The sequence below is a fragment of the Mycetomoellerius zeteki genome, unplaced genomic scaffold (genome assembly GCF_001594055.1).
Source record: "Mycetomoellerius zeteki isolate Tzet28-1 unplaced genomic scaffold, Tzet1.0 scaffold28, whole genome shotgun sequence".
Lineage (NCBI taxonomy): Eukaryota > Metazoa > Arthropoda > Insecta > Hymenoptera > Formicidae > Mycetomoellerius > Mycetomoellerius zeteki.
Window position 1 is genome coordinate 507,839 of NW_017257260.1, and position 17,077 is coordinate 524,915.

Sequence of the window (17,077 nt, forward strand, 5' to 3'; positions counted from 1 at the left end):
CTTTATCAATTAATCATAATTTATCTTAATAAGATGCAAATACTTGAAGTGCAATGCATTTTATAGCCTCCACATTTTCATTTAAAAGTTTTTGTCTTAGAATGTCCCACATAGAATCTTCAGATAAAAGAACATCCGGTAATTTTAGGACACCCTGTATATATATATATAATGTAAATAAGTAATAAATATAAGTAAATATAAATTTATATACACAGGCTAAGATAATTCCGCCATTGCAGATCCCCCAAGCTCTAATGAGAAAAGATAAAGGTTTAGGACGTTTGGATAATATAGGAAAATATATAATTAGTTACAACTTCAAAAGTCATAGCCATAATCTCTAATAAAAAAATATAAGAGGCATTATTTTTAGACTCTATTATAATCCATATCGTTAATTCATAAACAGAATAAACACTATACGATAATAGTCTCCACTACGGAAAATCTGATTTATTCTACAAATATAAAAGTTATGATTTTAATACAAACAAATTGAGAGAAATTCACAGACATGACTCATAAAATCAGTCGCAATTTTCTTCTATTTAATATATTTTCTTATTTATTTACAAAATTTTACAAATTGATCTTAACAAAACATCCTTTATTAAACTTCTATATTTTTTCTGTTTTCTTGTCAGAACTACATTGTTCACTATGTGACACTACTGATAGAGAACGATTTGATGCCATAATTTAGATTTTAAAAAGTGGTCCTATATTTGGTTTTTATGACAAACTCTTCAAATATTTCCGAAATTTCCACAACACTCAGATATCGCAGCATGTTTCTCTCTCTCTCTCTCTCTCGCGCTCCCTTATCTTCCCTTAAAACTAATAAAATCATTCCGTTTGTTTCTGTCGATCTGCTAACTTCTAATCTATATAACATTTCTAAGTCCACATCTCTTAACCACAATGAAAAAATTCACCGGAACTCACTCCTGATGCCTATGGATTGCCATTTCTTGTTGGATATTCTGCTACTAAAAAAATCATGGCAATTTGTATAATTGATAAGCGTTCAACTGAGACGAATGAGACAAGACCGATTCTACATTATTCCACATAAATTTGTAAGTCACTTTTTCACCGAAGATGGTTTTGTGAAAACCGAAACGTATGGAATTTATTTGTAATTTGATTTGAATAAATAAATAAAATAGAATATTTGTCGCACTAAAAAAAAAACAACGTGCTAAGTTCATTGCCTTTGTATATAGAGTTTTATGTAATAAAGTCTTCTCCATAATATGTTATTATAACTTTCCAAGTAACGCGTTATATATACACGGAGAGAAAAGATTAGAAGTATTAGTCATAAATATGATTAATTCAGTCATATTATATGCTTAACATAGTCACTACCATACCGTATTAATATTGCAACTATACAATTATGGATAACCTAATTTTCTTAATGATAGCATATCCATCAGTTTAGATTGAGATTCCCAAATTTTTCTAATTTATATAAATTGTTACAGTAGCGTAATTGTACCGTATTACTAGTTAGTAGTTGGACATGTACAGTATAATCCTACTATATATACTATATAGTACAATCCCTCAAAAAGTATGGTTGGAATAGCCTTACTATATAATCAATATCTACAAGAGAATATGGTTAGAATAATCATACCATATAATCTTTATTATGTAATATTATCAGGGTTGGGTAGTGCTAAATTAAAAAGATAAAAGTTAAGTTAAAAAATTAATTAATTTTAACTTAACTTATTGTTAGTTACATTTTAGACTCTTAACTTTTTAATTTAATTTAGTTACATTTTATCGGTAATTATTAATTTTTAATTAACTTTTAAATTTTTTTTAAGTTAATCCTCAGACACAATGCGAGAAGATGAGTATATAATTTAGTAATTTTATATTGTATAATCGTTACTTGTGAACAAAAATAACCAGATTCTTTAATAAATATGCTGAGAAAGGAAAAATACGAAAAATTATGTAAAATGTAAAAATTATGTCAAACTTTTTCTTTTTCTTATTTTTTTTTTAGTTATTCGTTCGGACCAAATTTAACTTTTAACTTTTCAATTACTTTTTTTATTAACTTAACTTTTAATTCAATTAATTTCATTATGGATTAACTTGTATTTTAATTAAGTTAAATTTTTAAGGCTGTTAACTTTAATTTAAGTTAGTTAAAAAAAATAGTTAACTTACCCAATCCTGGATATTACCATATAATCTTTATTATGTGATCTAATTGTTTTAGTGCATAAATTCAATAAATATTCCAATACATAATTCATTGAATTTATGCACTAAAACAAGATGGACCACATAATAAAAATTAGCTAGGTTAAGAATCTCACATTTCATTCACTGATTACCAGCATATCTTGGCACTGATATCAGTGATTATTGACTGATTCAGATTTAGAGAGAGTGTGAATAGTATAGTCCTTAAACAATATGAAAAATATAATGTAAATGTAATATATACTTTATTATGCAAAAAATGTCTCACAAAATAACGCTGCAACTTGTGCAAAATGCGTTGACAAAAACATGATCACAGATATGAGTCATTTGTTTAAATCAGATTGGGCGCGTTCTATTCGAAGTACGATATGTATGGCTAAACTGATCAACTTGTACATATATTCGAAACACGTAAAGCTACAGTAGGCATATATATGTCTACATACATAATATTTTATTTATGCCTTAAAAAGATACTTTAGCTGGCATGAACATATTTTAATTTATAAAATCAATAATTATTTCGAGGACTTAATATAGCTATACCATCATACTCGTGCAATTTATAATGTGCTTCATCTAACCATATCTACTTGGAAATAATCGTATAGTTGCATTTCACATATCGATTGATTAATATATTTATTGAGATCGCTGTTATATGTAAAAAATATAGTTGTATTATGAATTAACCTTTAACTATATTCGTATGAATCCCTTATATGATTTCTCTCTATGTATATATACTTGTAACACCGTTACTTTGTTGATCGTTATAACGATTTGATAATGACATTGTGAATTTTTTATGATAGTAATGCTAACATCTCTCAGAGTTAGGAAAGTCAATCGTTACTTGTAATGAATTGAAAGAGTCATTCGTTACTGAAAAAAATAACTCCTAATTTGTAACGCGTTACTTTTTAGCAACGAGTAACGTTACGCGTATAACGTTACGCGTTACTCGTTATACTTGTAACTTTTTCAGTGCAACGCGTAATAGTGACAAGTTACTTTTCAAAGTGACTTTTCTAACCTTAGTACAGCCTTAGCGTTTAGTTAGTTAGCGTTACCGTCATAAAAATTGCAACATCGTCATCAAATTGTTTACTATAAAAAATAACGACAAAGTAACTGAAAAGTAACGTTTGCCAACCCTGTAATTTTCCAATTTCGAAAGTCATTTTTTTTAGAGTAAAAAAATCTTATAAAAGTTTTATTATTCATTTTATTAATTTATTTAAAAAAAATAATTCATTTTTCTCTCTCTCTTAGTTATATTGGCTGCTTTCCTTTTAGGAGACACGGTCGACGCAAGCCGACACAAATGTCGTTCTATCTTTGTCACTCTCTGAATGTCAAGACTCAAGAAGGATAAAATCACGCTTGTGTCGGACAATTTGTGTCATCAAATGGAAAGTAGTGATTATCAGTTCGAAGATACTCGATATAATTTGTATTACTTATACATTTTTTAGACAAGATGGGCAGTATAAGATATCGTTCGTGTATATTTTACGAAATGTATCTCTATACGTTATTACTGCTTACGCACCTCGATTCTATTTTCCAGCCTGGAAAATACACTCGAGTAGCTACCGAGTCTTGAGATATTTAGCGCAGTTGGCGCAGCGATCGTGCCGCGCCATGACGGACAGCATTCAACAGGCTGATATTTATAGATTGTTATAGATGTAGGATTATTGGTGAAGCTTCTTACGCGAATCTGTAAAAGCTTTCGGTATCAATAACTGGATTTCTGCGTTCATTTCAGCGTCCGTCTGATGACCGTTGGATCCGATTTGACGAGCATGATGGCGCGATAATGCAATATTACGACAAACACTACGACTACGACGACGACGACGACGAGGATAACGGTATTCTCGAGTACGGCGTATGGCGGACAGCTCGTCGGTTGGTTCCGCCGGGAAAATCACAGGAATTCTAATGTAAGATCCGAGACCAGCTGTGCCGCTCGCTCGCGGCTCGAGTCTCGCTCGAGTCGGATGGTCGGATCTTTGTCAGTTCCGTCGTGGTAACGCGTTTCTCTCCGCTTGGTGTCGTGTCGTGTCGTGTTTTTGGTAACGTTGCTGTCTGTCGTCGTGATGAGCCGAATCGAGAATGCTAACCGCAACAACGCCAACTGTAACGACGTGATCCATTCTTTGCTTGCTTAGAGCCATGGAAAGAGAGAGAAAAAAGGAAGAAAAGAGAAAAGGAATAATACTTTCGTCACATTTTGTCGCGAGTGGCGAGTGATAAACAGCTCGAAATCGGAGACACACCGACCACCGTTCGACCTATAGGAAGTTACATGCACGAGAACTTTGTGGTGTAGAATGTTTTCTTGTCGGAAATGTGATTCCTGTTGGCAGTTGAGGTAATGTAAACGAAGATTGCTTTGGAGAACGATTGCCCTAATGGTTGTGATAATCATCTTGACAGCGCGTACCTCTTTACGTGCTGTCATCGAGTTTTATACATTAGGATATCGCTCCGTAATCGTTTTTTTTTCCGTGGTCACTTTGCAAACATTTTCTATGATTTTTAACCCTTCATCAGCAATGTTGTCCTCTTAAGATACTTACAATCAATTTTTTTATTATGAATTTTAAGAAAATGGATATATAATGGGGTTCAGTATTGCCTTCTAAAAAAACGTACAGTGTAATGCGGTAATATAATGCGGCAAGTAATGTTAAGATTGTTTATACAAGGGCGCTAATATCAAGTTATTAGTTTTGTCGCAAGGACGAATAAAAGTCGTGCCCTTAAAGCTTATTCTACAATGTGCTCTTTGTTTCCCGTTTCTTGCTTTTTACCTCTTGCTTTTTCCCCCTTTGCAACCGTTTTATCGACAATTGTACTTCTTGCTACGTGTTTTCTGTTTCTTCCGAAGTTCTCGTTAAGCCTATTCTACAATGTGCTTTTTGTTTCCTGTTTCTTGCTCTTTGCTATTTTTTACATCTTGTCTTTTTGTTTGTATAGTTTTTTGTTTTATATCGCTAATTCTACAATGTGCTCTTTGTTTCCTGTTTCTTGCTGTTTGTCTCTTGCCTTCTTGATCAAAAAGGCAACAGAAGCAAACAGAAACAAACAGCAAGAAACAGGAAACAAAGAGCACATTGTAGAATTAGGCTTAACTTTTATTTCGGGCGATATAAAAATCGGATAAGAAGCAAAAAGACAAGATGTAAAAAATAGCATAAAGCAAAAAACAGAAAACAAAAAGCACATTGTATAAATAGGCTTAACGATTCCGCATTACAGATCGCGTAAGGTTTGTGCAAATAAAAGTTTGATATTTTTTTGTGTTTTACATCTTTCTGACGCTAATTTTAATAAGAACATAAGGATTTTATTAGATTTTTCAGTATTTTATATCATTCTTTTGCTCAGCATAAATTAATATTTGCGACGATATCAGACATACATATTTCACAAAAAATATACATATATAATACGATACAATAACATATACTCAAAATTTTGAAAAAAAAAATTCCAGAAATACTTGATAAATTAGAGAAACGTAAAAGATGTTTAGTTCATCATTGACCAAATAGTAGGAAAATTATGTATTGTACCTTATATGGCAAATCGCTAGCAAGGAGCATCACACATATTATTGTATAGGCTGTGTTATATAATATTTTTATTTTAAATTTTTTTATTCATTTTGGTTAAAACAAAAAGAATTTAATAATTAATCCGATAAAATTAATTTTATTATTGTTTACTCGAACAAGGATTTGATTTTTTTATTCATAAAAATCTTCATTTACGGGTGCTCAAACAATTCAACTTTTTAAAGCCAACATTATACTATTTTTTTTTTAAGTACATATCTTCAAGTATTTTGCAAGTTTAAAAAGATTTTTTTCATTCACTCATATAAAAAGTTATAAATTTTTAACCGACATCACGTTTTTTAAAACTCTTATATTTAAATTAGTAAAAAATATGTAAAATACAATCGAGCTTCTATCATAGTAAAGTCTTGTTAAAGGTTCACAAGTAGTTCATAAAATCTTTTTCAGATAATTGATGTATGAAAATCACTCTCTCTCATCAAAATTATATATTTTTTCTTTCTTTTTTTTAAAATAAAATAAGATCGACAAAACATTTTTTACATTTCAATATTTTATATTGGCCGACACAATTAAAACCATTCGACTCGTTATAAAAAAAGAAAGATAATTATTCGGATTAATGGACGCCGTGCCGATGACCTTGACATATATTGTCAAGATCAAGGTCATCAGCGCGGTGTCCATTAATGTCCTGAGTGACCTTCAAAAGGTTTTAGGTGGCAGTCACTGATCGTTCATTAGTTATTAATAAATAAAGTTTAAAAGATAATGTCTTATTTCTGTTATATACTGATGGATGTACGCCTTTCCACGCGTAACGAGGACTACTCCTTCTCCTGCCTACATAAGGGCGTAACGACTTTTCATCAAAGAGTTTATATACACAGAGTAGGGTAAGGCATAGGGCTCCCTGTAAGTGGAAATGTTAGGCAATAGAAAGGGAAAGAATACGGGATGGCCATCTTTATTTTTGTCTAATGTTGTGCGCGCACCGAACTTTGAAAGCTGCGTGGGGCGGCATCGAGAAGAGGAAGTTTATCCTCCAACGTAGCATCATAGCCAAAGAGTTATAACTTCTTTGGTCATCTCGTTTTCTGTCTCTTTCTATTGCTATTCGCTCACGCATTTTTTGCTGGCTTTCCTACTCTATGTATATAATCTCTTTGCTTTTCATACGGGTGGATCTTGCTAGGGCTGTGTTCGAAAACATCGCCCGAGTGTTCCCGTGTATCGTTTTATCTTTATTATTCATCTCCAATGTTAAACAAGGATAAGATGATACACGGAGCCATCCGGGTGATATTTTCGAACGCACTCTAGTGTGGAAAGTCTAACGTTGTGAAAGTCTCCCTTCTTGTAGAAAATTAAACGCCCCTAGGCAGGAAGAGTATAGAATAGTTTTTAATATTGTATATGGCGGAAATAAGACATTATCTTTTAAACTTTATTTGTTAATAACTTTTTAACGAACAGTGACCGCCATCTAAAACCTTTTGAAGGTCACTCAGGGCATGATCGACAATATATGTCAAGGTTATCAGCACGATGTCCGTTAATCCGAATAATAGTAAAAAAAAAATATATAATACAATGTTATATGTGGAATATACTTTTTGCTTTATGAAAAGAGAAAAGTGGAAATTTAACGTCACGACAGTACAAATATAGCATAAATGACTAGCATGTGTTCCCAATGCAGTGGATTAATCCTTAAAGAATGCACATTAATGCCACGGAAAATTTTAATTCTCTGAAAAACTTTGACTAAATGCGGATTAACTTATTCATTTGCTGCATAATGTCCTATATGTGAAATATTTGTTTCTTTTTGCAATTTTTTCGTATTTTTACGCATTTCATAATTGGTTTATATATATACTATGTTTGTGGCTTTTATATTCCTGAGACATTAATAACGTAAATATGTAATTATTTTCTATTAGCATAAGTTATAAATATCAATCAATCTTAATACTTTAAAAAATTATGCTTAAAGGAAGATGATAAATAAAAACATCCCGAAAATTTTTATATTAATGTTTTTGAAGTCACTGATTTCAAATCTGTACTAAAAAATAGAAAGTCTAAAACAATACATCTATAGTGAATAAAATGACTAAAAATTTTGAAAAATTTTTTATATTAAACCTTATATTTGTGGTATATTTATATTTGAGACTTCGTGCCTAACTTATATTTGAGACTTCTAGCTATATATTCGTCACTAATTCTCGATTAGGAATGAAACATTTCGTTAAAATGCATCAAAGATTTCTTCGGTATTAGAGATATATTGTCAATTTTCCAATATTCACTCTAAATTTGAAATCGGAGCTTATTGTGTATAAGCTGTAATTAAATTTTTTTGGTCGCTTATTGAATTTGCTATTTTGACTTGTTAAATTTTGCTTAAAATTTGCAATTAGCAATTATACCCTAAAAATTTCTACACTATTTGACATACGTTCTGAGACTTAACCAAATGTAGATATTAAAAAAAATTTGTGGAACAAAAGATTAATCGATAAATTTAACCGACGAATTGTTTAAGTAAAATTTCTAATATAATTCATTGTCCCAAATTAAATCTTTTTTCCTATATGTTAATAATCATTACAAATGTGTTAACAAATATTAATAATTTTATAATATAAGATGTTGATGTAAATATTGTTAAAATAACATAAATATTTTTTGATAAGTTGAATATATTGATTAAATTATAACTTTAATTGAAGTCGCTTCGAAAAAACGGAACATATTTCTTATTGATATAAAAAAGTTTTCTCGTGATTTAAAATTTTTTCAAAAATATAATATCATAATCACACGCATGATCGCTTTTTACCATCAAATATAGAGGGGGGATAAAATGAATTGATATTTAGAAACACATTTCGCCCGTAATACCTGCATTTGTTGCCTTCGCGCAGATTTGAAGTACCGCGAATGAATAATTTTTCTTGAGATACTAGAATGAATCGGTGGTATGTTGGCTAGTGAATTGCGAAACGATTGGCTATATTTATAGATTCGAATTTTGTGTGTGAATTTTTTCGCATTGAGTCGTGTTTACTCTAGTGATCATTCTGTATTAAATATGATAGTCGTTTCGCATAATTATTATTACACGCCAGTGACAATTGAATAGTTTATAATTGTAAGTAATTTAAAAATAATAGCTAATAAAATTTTAAATAATTCCTTTGATTAAAAAAAAGATAAAAAGCTCTAGGAATCATGAAATCATGAAATAAAGTTGGTTATAATTTATGAAAACGTCTCTCAAATTTTAATACTGTTTGTTAATTCCATATCTATTAAAAAATTTATATTATAGTTTATAAAGTTTTTATAGACAATTTTTAAAACATATCATTATTATCATATTTTTATATATAATTAAAGGTGTATATAATTAAAAAGAAGAGAATGAGACAAAAAATAGAATATGTTAAATATTTGTCATAGATTAAAAATCAAGTATGCAGAGAGCATGTATGAAGTGCCCGTTCACTTACACCCAAATATAAATCATGAATCATGAATCATGAATAATGAATTTAATCACGACGATAATATTATTGATGCAAGAGTAATGAAGTAAAGTTAAATCATTGAGCCATTGGTGAAGTTTTGGAAGATGATGTTCACTGGTGGTTCTCATGCGAAGAGGAGAAACGCCGGTGGCGGCAGTGGATCGGGTTTTTCTGGAAGGAAATCCTCTGTAGATCAACGAAATCTTTCGACACGCAGTGTTGGAGCTGAGGGATACACATACAGGTAAGCTATTCAGTACGTAAAAGCAGGGACGGCGCTAGATAATTTGACGTCTCAATGCAGTATATGTACATATATATGTATTAAAAAAATGAAAAAAAATTTTTTTTTATGTTTAACGTAAAGATTAAAATAAGAAGACTCCTAAATAGCCTTGATCTTGACAAATATTATCAAAGACGTGACTGTGAACAATATTCAAAAAGTTCTAGCTGTCGATTGGACACGTTGTATAATGCTAATGCCGGCTGTATCTGAACTCTGTCAATTTAGATCATGAAAAATACTTAATCAAAAGAAATTTCATTGTAGTGACAAAATCTCGATATAGCTATAAAAATATTAAATAAGAAAGGAGGGGGGGGGGGTTAATTAAAAATTTTTAAGTTGCAATCCTTATAAAAATCACCGTTTTTATTCTCATATAGACCGTTTTTAGCCCATTCCATCATTTTTATGTCTGTTTTTTTGCACTATTAAGTACGCAGTCTAGCTATTGCGAAGGAACATGATAAGTATACGCGAGTATGCGTATGAGTATTTTTAGGTAGATTACCATTTTCGATACTCGTTTTTCCTTTTGATAAACGACAATGTATACGCGAATATGCGCGCGTGTGTACGAATATTTTTGAGAAAATTGTCCATTTTAAATACTCGTTTTTCAGCTAATGAGTGACAATATGTTAATACGTTTCTCTTTTACTCACAATCAGCTTCATTCAATACGACAAGAAGCACGTTAAAGAGTCATGCATTTATTTATTATTTATTAATTACCACATCAATTTCTAATTAAGCGATCGAAAAGGTATTACATTATAATATTTTTTAGATATTTTATATCATTTAAAATAAATTGAAATAGAATTCATACAATAAAGTAATCCGATGTAATATTTACTCTGCGCGAGGATTTACACCGTAAAGGTACACTCAGAAATTACGCCCAGATAACTTTAGTTATATAATTTACATTATGTGTGTTATAGTTTAGAGTCTAGAGTTATCTGGGCGTAATTCCTAAACGCACCCTAAAAGTCGGAAAGAATAGAAGAAATAGAGGTAATTTATATATAACCAATCTATAGGATGGTCCACTTAACTTGAAAATCTTAAATATTTCACTTATATTTGATACGGAAAAATGTTTTAGATAAAAGTGTTTTGAGAAGGACTTATTTTAGTCATTTTTTAATAGATGGAGGCGCCATATGAAGGCCACCTTCACTTTTTTTAGATGTAACTATGTAACTTTTTTTTATATAATATAATTCCTTTAATTATTCTACATGTAAAAGTATTAGAGATATCGAAAAAATAATAATTTTCGAGTTATATTTTATATTTTATTCTGGCACGTATTGACATAAAGTAGATAATAACTCTTTATTTTTTGAATCGTACTTTTATGTACAAAATAATGAGCTGAATCAATTGCTGTAAAGAAAATACAGGTTGGTTATTTTAAAAGTTAAGCATTTTTTTAAATTAACGAAACTACATAATTTTTTAATAAGCATCTAACTTTGCGTTTTCTTTACACCAATTGATTCAGCTCATTATTATGTGCATAAAAGTATTAAGTTACGATTATAAAAAAATGATCAATAGTTTACGAGATATTTAATATTTTATGTCAATATGAGCCAGAATATAATATAAAATAACTTGAAATTTATTCTATTGATTTTTCGATATCTCTATCTTAATATTTTTACATGTAAAATAATTAGAGGAATCGTATTGTGTAAAAATGATAAAAAATCATACCTAAAAAACTACCTACAATTATACCTAAAAAAATGAGTAGTAATTTTCATATCTATGACGCCTCCACAGAAAAAAACAACGTGAACACGTCCCTTTCGAAATCGTTCTACTTTTATCTGAAACATTTTTTTATTAGATACATTACAGATTACAAATTGAAAAAAAGGTAAATATGCCGAATAGAGGAGACAGCTCCAATGACCTTGACTTTGACATATGTTGTCAAGGTCATGACCCTGCGTGATCTCCAATAAATTTTAGTCGTCACTCGTCCTTCATTAAAAAATTATTAACAAAAAAGTTTTACTATATAACGAAAATTTTCTGCTTTAAAATAAATTTCCTGCTTTAAAAACATTATTTTCTCGTATAATTTCTGTTTTAAAACAAATTCTCTGCTTTAAAAATGACTTTCCACGCGAAGTGACTCTCATCCCACCTCCCTCCCTGCTAAGGGGCGCATGACTTTCCATGCGAAGCGACTCTAGCAGGGGGGAGAGATGGAAAGTCGCTTCGCGTGGAAAGTCGGTTTTGAAGCAGAGAATGTTTTAAAGCAGAAATTATACAAAAAAATAATGTTTTTAAAGCAGGAAATTTATTTTAAAGCAGAGAATTTTCGTGTGATATAGTAAACTTTTTTTGTTAATAACGTTTAATTTTTTTGGCTAAAATCTGTTAAAGACACTCAGGGTCATAACCGACAGCTGAGAACGCTCAGCAGAGGCGAAGAAGTGTAATTAAAGTGTAATTAAAAAAAGGAGGTGAACTTCATATCTTTTTGATGCCTCCATCTAGAAGAAAAACAACATGACCAAAATACGTCCCCCTTGAAACCGTTCCACTTTCATCTGAAACATTTTTTCCTATCTCCAAAACTGTGGGTGGCCGGTCTTAAGTTACTTACCCTATATATGCAATTAAATAAGTCCAGCTATAAGGTGATGGCATTATCTTCACCCAGCGTCTTTAGTATCTCGACGTATATCTCATATTAACTCAAGCAATATTTTTACTCAAATAATATTTGAATAGATTAGCATGATTAAAAACAAACAACTTTTATTACTAAAAATTTTTTTATTTCCGATTTACGATAAAAATATGAAAATGTCACAGATTATGAACCATTTTTCTAGACAAAAGTTATTGTTTAGCGAGGATTTAAATGAAAATTTTTAAGATTAAACCTTATGCGATGAATCGGATGATGATATTTATGTTTTTGGGAAATAAACCTGAAGTGTGAAAAAACTGTAGTAAATTTTTAAATTTTAAATTGAAACATAAGCGAGTAAGGTAAATTTAATCTTCTGTCTGTGTATAGGGATGCAAACACACCCCACGCTAATAGAAACGTAAATAAAAAGTTGTCAAATGGATAATTTCTAAAATTTTCTTAGAACTGCTATCTGTGATATATTTTACACACAATATGAAAAAAGATTTCATTGAAATCGGTTAATTTGAATATAATAGTAAGACTTCAAAGACACTTGAGCACGTACATAAGCACCCTGACATTCTCCAAAAGAATACAAAAGGAAAACAAAAAGAAAATACGCAATCAAAATTTTTTTCTTTAAGAAGCATGCAAGCTTGCGCACAAGATTTCAATGTGAAAACATTCGTTCTAAAATGTCTTTAATAATAAGACATAATAAACATAATTGTTCAACGTTTCGACCTTTTATTAGGTCATCCTCAGTAACTTTACAAAATTAGTTAAATAATTTAAATTTAGCGTCTATTGTGGCATGTCATTACAATTAAAATTAATTTGCTCATGCTAGTAATGTGCGTTTAAACGGAGAGGAGAGTTGATAATAAAATCCTATTCGTACAATGCGATTGTTTAATTTTCGATTGTCAAATGTAGTGAAAATCCGATCGCAATGACAGTCATGGTTGGAAATACTCATACAGAAGTCCTAATTCCTAAATTCTGTAATATTTTGAAATTATAGCGAATCATTGATAATTTATAGATGCACACATGTGTTGCAATAATTAAAAAAAAATAAGAAAAAACTTACTGAAATTACTGTATCTAGAAGGTTTCTACCTGTATTGCTACCATTACTAAAAATAGGAGCTTCTATATTGTTATGGAGAGAATATCCTACTAATAATAGGGAAATAGGTATAAACATCATTCTACTTATTGAGTTTGCTATGCTGTATTTTAATGTATAATATATCATCTCAGACACTAGTCTTTTATAATATGAAGGCTCAACATCTAAAATATTTACATCGTCTCATTTGAACTCATAATTTTTCTTAAATCTATGTTTCGAAATTACCGATAAAGAACTACTTCTTTTATTAATGTCTGTGAGATGTTCTTTTACTCTCGTTTTTAGTTGTTGTTTCGTCTGGCCGACGTAAGTGGCTTCGCATTCTTGACAACTTATTTTATAAACGACATCGCAACATAACATTGAATCAGTGCTGTCTTTTCCCATTTTTATTAAGGGAGTTGATGGGTTTATGTGCCAGACTGATGTTATATTTTTTGGTGAGTGTTCTAAATTCAGCCGAAATATTTTTAAAATACGGGATGATAAAATATTTTCTATCGTTTATTTTTTTTTTATTCTTGAATGGAGTTTTTAGTGTTTTTATGCGCGTGGGTGTTAGTGATTTTAACCCTCATACGACGAATGTAGGTTCTTTGACCTTTGAGCGATAAGACAACTCGGAATATCGTAGTGGTTAATAAAAAAACAATCACGATGTTATATTCGCTTTTCGATAATGATACAAAATACAGTATAAGATGTCAAAATTGTAATAAATTTATTTCTAAGAATCATATAAAAAATACACTTATTTCATGTATCAAGTGTACAGAACACTAAAAAGAAATAAAATATATGTTGTTCACACATGAAATGCGTTTTTATATATAATTTCTTCTTCCAAGACTAGTTTACAATAGAAATTCTTTTAAATAGAAATTACGGGTTAAAATAATGCTGCATTCGTCTCTCTCGTCCGTCGAAAATCATTTGCCTTCCGAGCGTAACAGTAGAAAATATGAAGTTCAATGGGTAATCGTTATCCAGCAAAGTGTTAACCATCGCCTCCAAATTTTGTGTGAGAAATTTTGGATAAGATGAGAAAAGGATTCTATCGAAAAGACTCACGTCTTTTTTATGCTCTACTGGGTGGTTCGAATTAAAGTTTACATATCTCTACCAGAGTTGATGGGCTGTTCATATTTAATTCTTCCATTAATTTGTCAGTGCGCTCCTCGTCCTGATGAAGTGAACGGCAAGATTCACGAAACGTTAACATTAGTAATGGACAAGAATATACACGGACACGGCGATAATCCGCAAACCTTCTGGCATATTTAACTGAATTTGTAAAGTTACTGGGGATGATCCAATAGAAGGTCGAAACGTTTAACAATTGTATTTATTATGTTTTATTATAAGAGACACATTTTAAAACGAATATTTTCATATTAAGATCCTGTGCAAGCTTACATACTCCTTGTAGAAAATAATTTATGGTAATTATTCGGATTAGGGGATACCGCGCTAATAACCTAGGTCTTGACATATGTTGTCAAAGTCAAGGTGATCGGCGCGGTGTTTCCTAATCCGAATTTATTTACATATAATGCCGTTTCATTTCTTATTTTTTTCTTTACATTTTGCACTAAAAATGCATGTGGTGTTATACCTCTATGCATGGTTAACGTTACAATATTATTTGTACACAGACAGAAAGTTAAATAAAACTTTTTAATATTTTTTATCGTTATAAAAAAATAATATTGATGTAGCATATAACGATAGACGCCTATCGTTAAATTTTTTTTATTGTATGAAACGCCCACGCACATAAGATGTCTTGGCAATCGGATGATTTTAGGACAAGAGTACCGACGCTAAATCCTACGGAATTACCCTCGACAACTACAACGCAAAGCAAAATATACATTTATAGAACCAGAGTTCCAAGGAAAGATCTTGCGGAGTCAACAATGTCGACGTCTCCGCTGTTACGAGAGAGCAACATCGGACATGCTATAACAAGAAGAAGGGGTGCTGTTAAACATAACAAAGTGCACATTGTACGAGGTCATAAACTTGTAGCCAAGTTTTTTCGGCAACCGACATTCTGCGCTTTTTGTAAAGAATTTTTGTGGTAATACTTTAGATTTCCTTTATGTTCTTCTTATTAATATTTTGAATTTTATCTCATATTCTTAAAATTTCTACAATTTCAATTATACGTATATTTTTAACAACAAATAAATATTCCTTAATTGTTTATTTTTTATTTTAGGGGTTTTGGAAAACAGGGTTATCAATGTCAGGGTAATGTTTTTAGTTTCTACAATTTTGCTCTTTTTATTTATTACTTTCCTGTATCTCTTCACTAATAATAAGATAACAAAGTTCACTAATAAGATTTATGAAAGAATTTTTTTTATTATAGCGTGTCAAACGGCAGTACATAAGAAATGCCACGACAAATTATTAACTAAGTGTCCTGAGAGTGGAAGAGAATCAGAAAATACAATAGTAAGTATCGGTATTTATAATTTACAATTAGAAATTAAAAGGTTATAGTAAATAAAATTAAAAATTGTAATATTGATTATTTTAATTTATAATATAAAAATATACTATATAAATATTTAACCGAAATAATCAATATTAGATTTAATAGCAATATTAGATATAATAGCAGCAGTTTTACCATTAATTTTGTTATCTAAATTATTAAATATTTATTTTGTTATAGTATTTGAGAGAACGTTTTAAGATAGACGTTCCTCATAGATTTCGTACTCACACATTCATGTCACCGACTTTCTGCGATCATTGCGGCTCAATGTTGTATGGATTGTTTCGACAAGGTTTAAAATGCGACGGTAAGAATGTAAAATGCAGTTTAGGATATTTTTAAACAACATGTTGCACAATTAAAAAAAATTCTTTTATGCATCTTAGATTTAAGTTATTTTTTTATATCGATTAACTGATACGAACTGATTCAATACATAATGTACACAAGCGTTTAATTGGCGTTAATGTACATATGGCGTATCCTATGTGAAAGGGGTCCACCTAAAAATAAATTTTTAAATGATCATGAAAATATGTAAGTGAACATATTATATAAGGTTGAAAGTAAAAAAAATAAGTATTATATGCCTTGCATTCAAGATATTGGAGTCGTATAAAAAACTTCTTTTGTTGTAATTTTTGTTGTGAACTAAAATTACAAAATATGTACAATTTTTATAAACATGATTTTTTTTAGAATTTTTCCCGTATTTTCACAGATAAAGATTAATTTTAGTGAGAAAAATAAATAGTATGAAAAAAACAATTTTTAAATGTGTAAATAAATTTAAGAGAGAGAGAGAGAGGGAGTAAATAAATTATATCCACTTTTTAAAATCTGGAAAAATACTTCAATATATGCTTTATAATATTTTAATGTATGTAGAATATAAAGGAAATTTTGGGATCGCAATTGGATCCACTCGTAAATAAATATTTTTTTCAAAACAAAATTGAAATTTTCACCATAAAATTGATAATATCAATTTTTAATAGGGAATGTAAGTAACTAGTTACTTGTAACGCTGTTACCGTTACAAATTACTTTTTTTTTTAGTAAGGGACTAGTAATGGTGTTACTTTTTTTTGTAACCGTAA

The 17,077-nt window shown here is 30.1% G+C and overlaps 1 protein-coding gene across 2 annotated transcripts; it reads left to right on the forward strand.

Annotated features, from left to right (window-relative positions):
* Positions 1-3,793: 3,793 nt before the first annotated feature.
* LOC108724180 (uncharacterized) lies at positions 3,794-16,232 on the forward strand. 2 transcript variants are annotated; one of them, XM_018450404.1, is made up of 6 exons: positions 3,794-4,621; positions 9,309-9,620; positions 15,276-15,535; positions 15,693-15,724; positions 15,846-15,931; positions 16,155-16,232. In XM_018450404.1, the coding sequence occupies exons 2-5, from the start codon at positions 9,481-9,483 to the stop codon at positions 15,888-15,890; spliced, it is 477 nt and encodes a 158-aa protein (XP_018305906.1). In that variant the 5' UTR covers positions 3,794-4,621; positions 9,309-9,480; the 3' UTR covers positions 15,891-15,931; positions 16,155-16,232. The 2 variants fall into 2 exon arrangements, 1 of the variants encoding a protein (XP_018305906.1); XR_001936678.1 differs by having other exon boundaries at positions 3,796-4,621; positions 15,276-15,477.
* The last annotated feature ends 845 nt before the right edge of the window (positions 16,233-17,077 follow it).

Bases quoted from the DNA above. Each gene is read 5' to 3' on its own strand.
- LOC108724180 (XM_018450404.1), top strand. From the start codon at position 9,481: ATGATGTTCACTGGTGGTTCTCATGCGAAGAGGAGAAACGCCGGTGGC. The intron at 9,621-15,275 runs GTAAGCTATTCA...GGATGATTTTAG, and splicing joins GCTGAGGGATACACATACAG to GACAAGAGTACCGACGCTAA. The intron at 15,536-15,692 runs GTAAAGAATTTT...TTTTTATTTTAG, and splicing joins ACCGACATTCTGCGCTTTTT to GGGTTTTGGAAAACAGGGTT.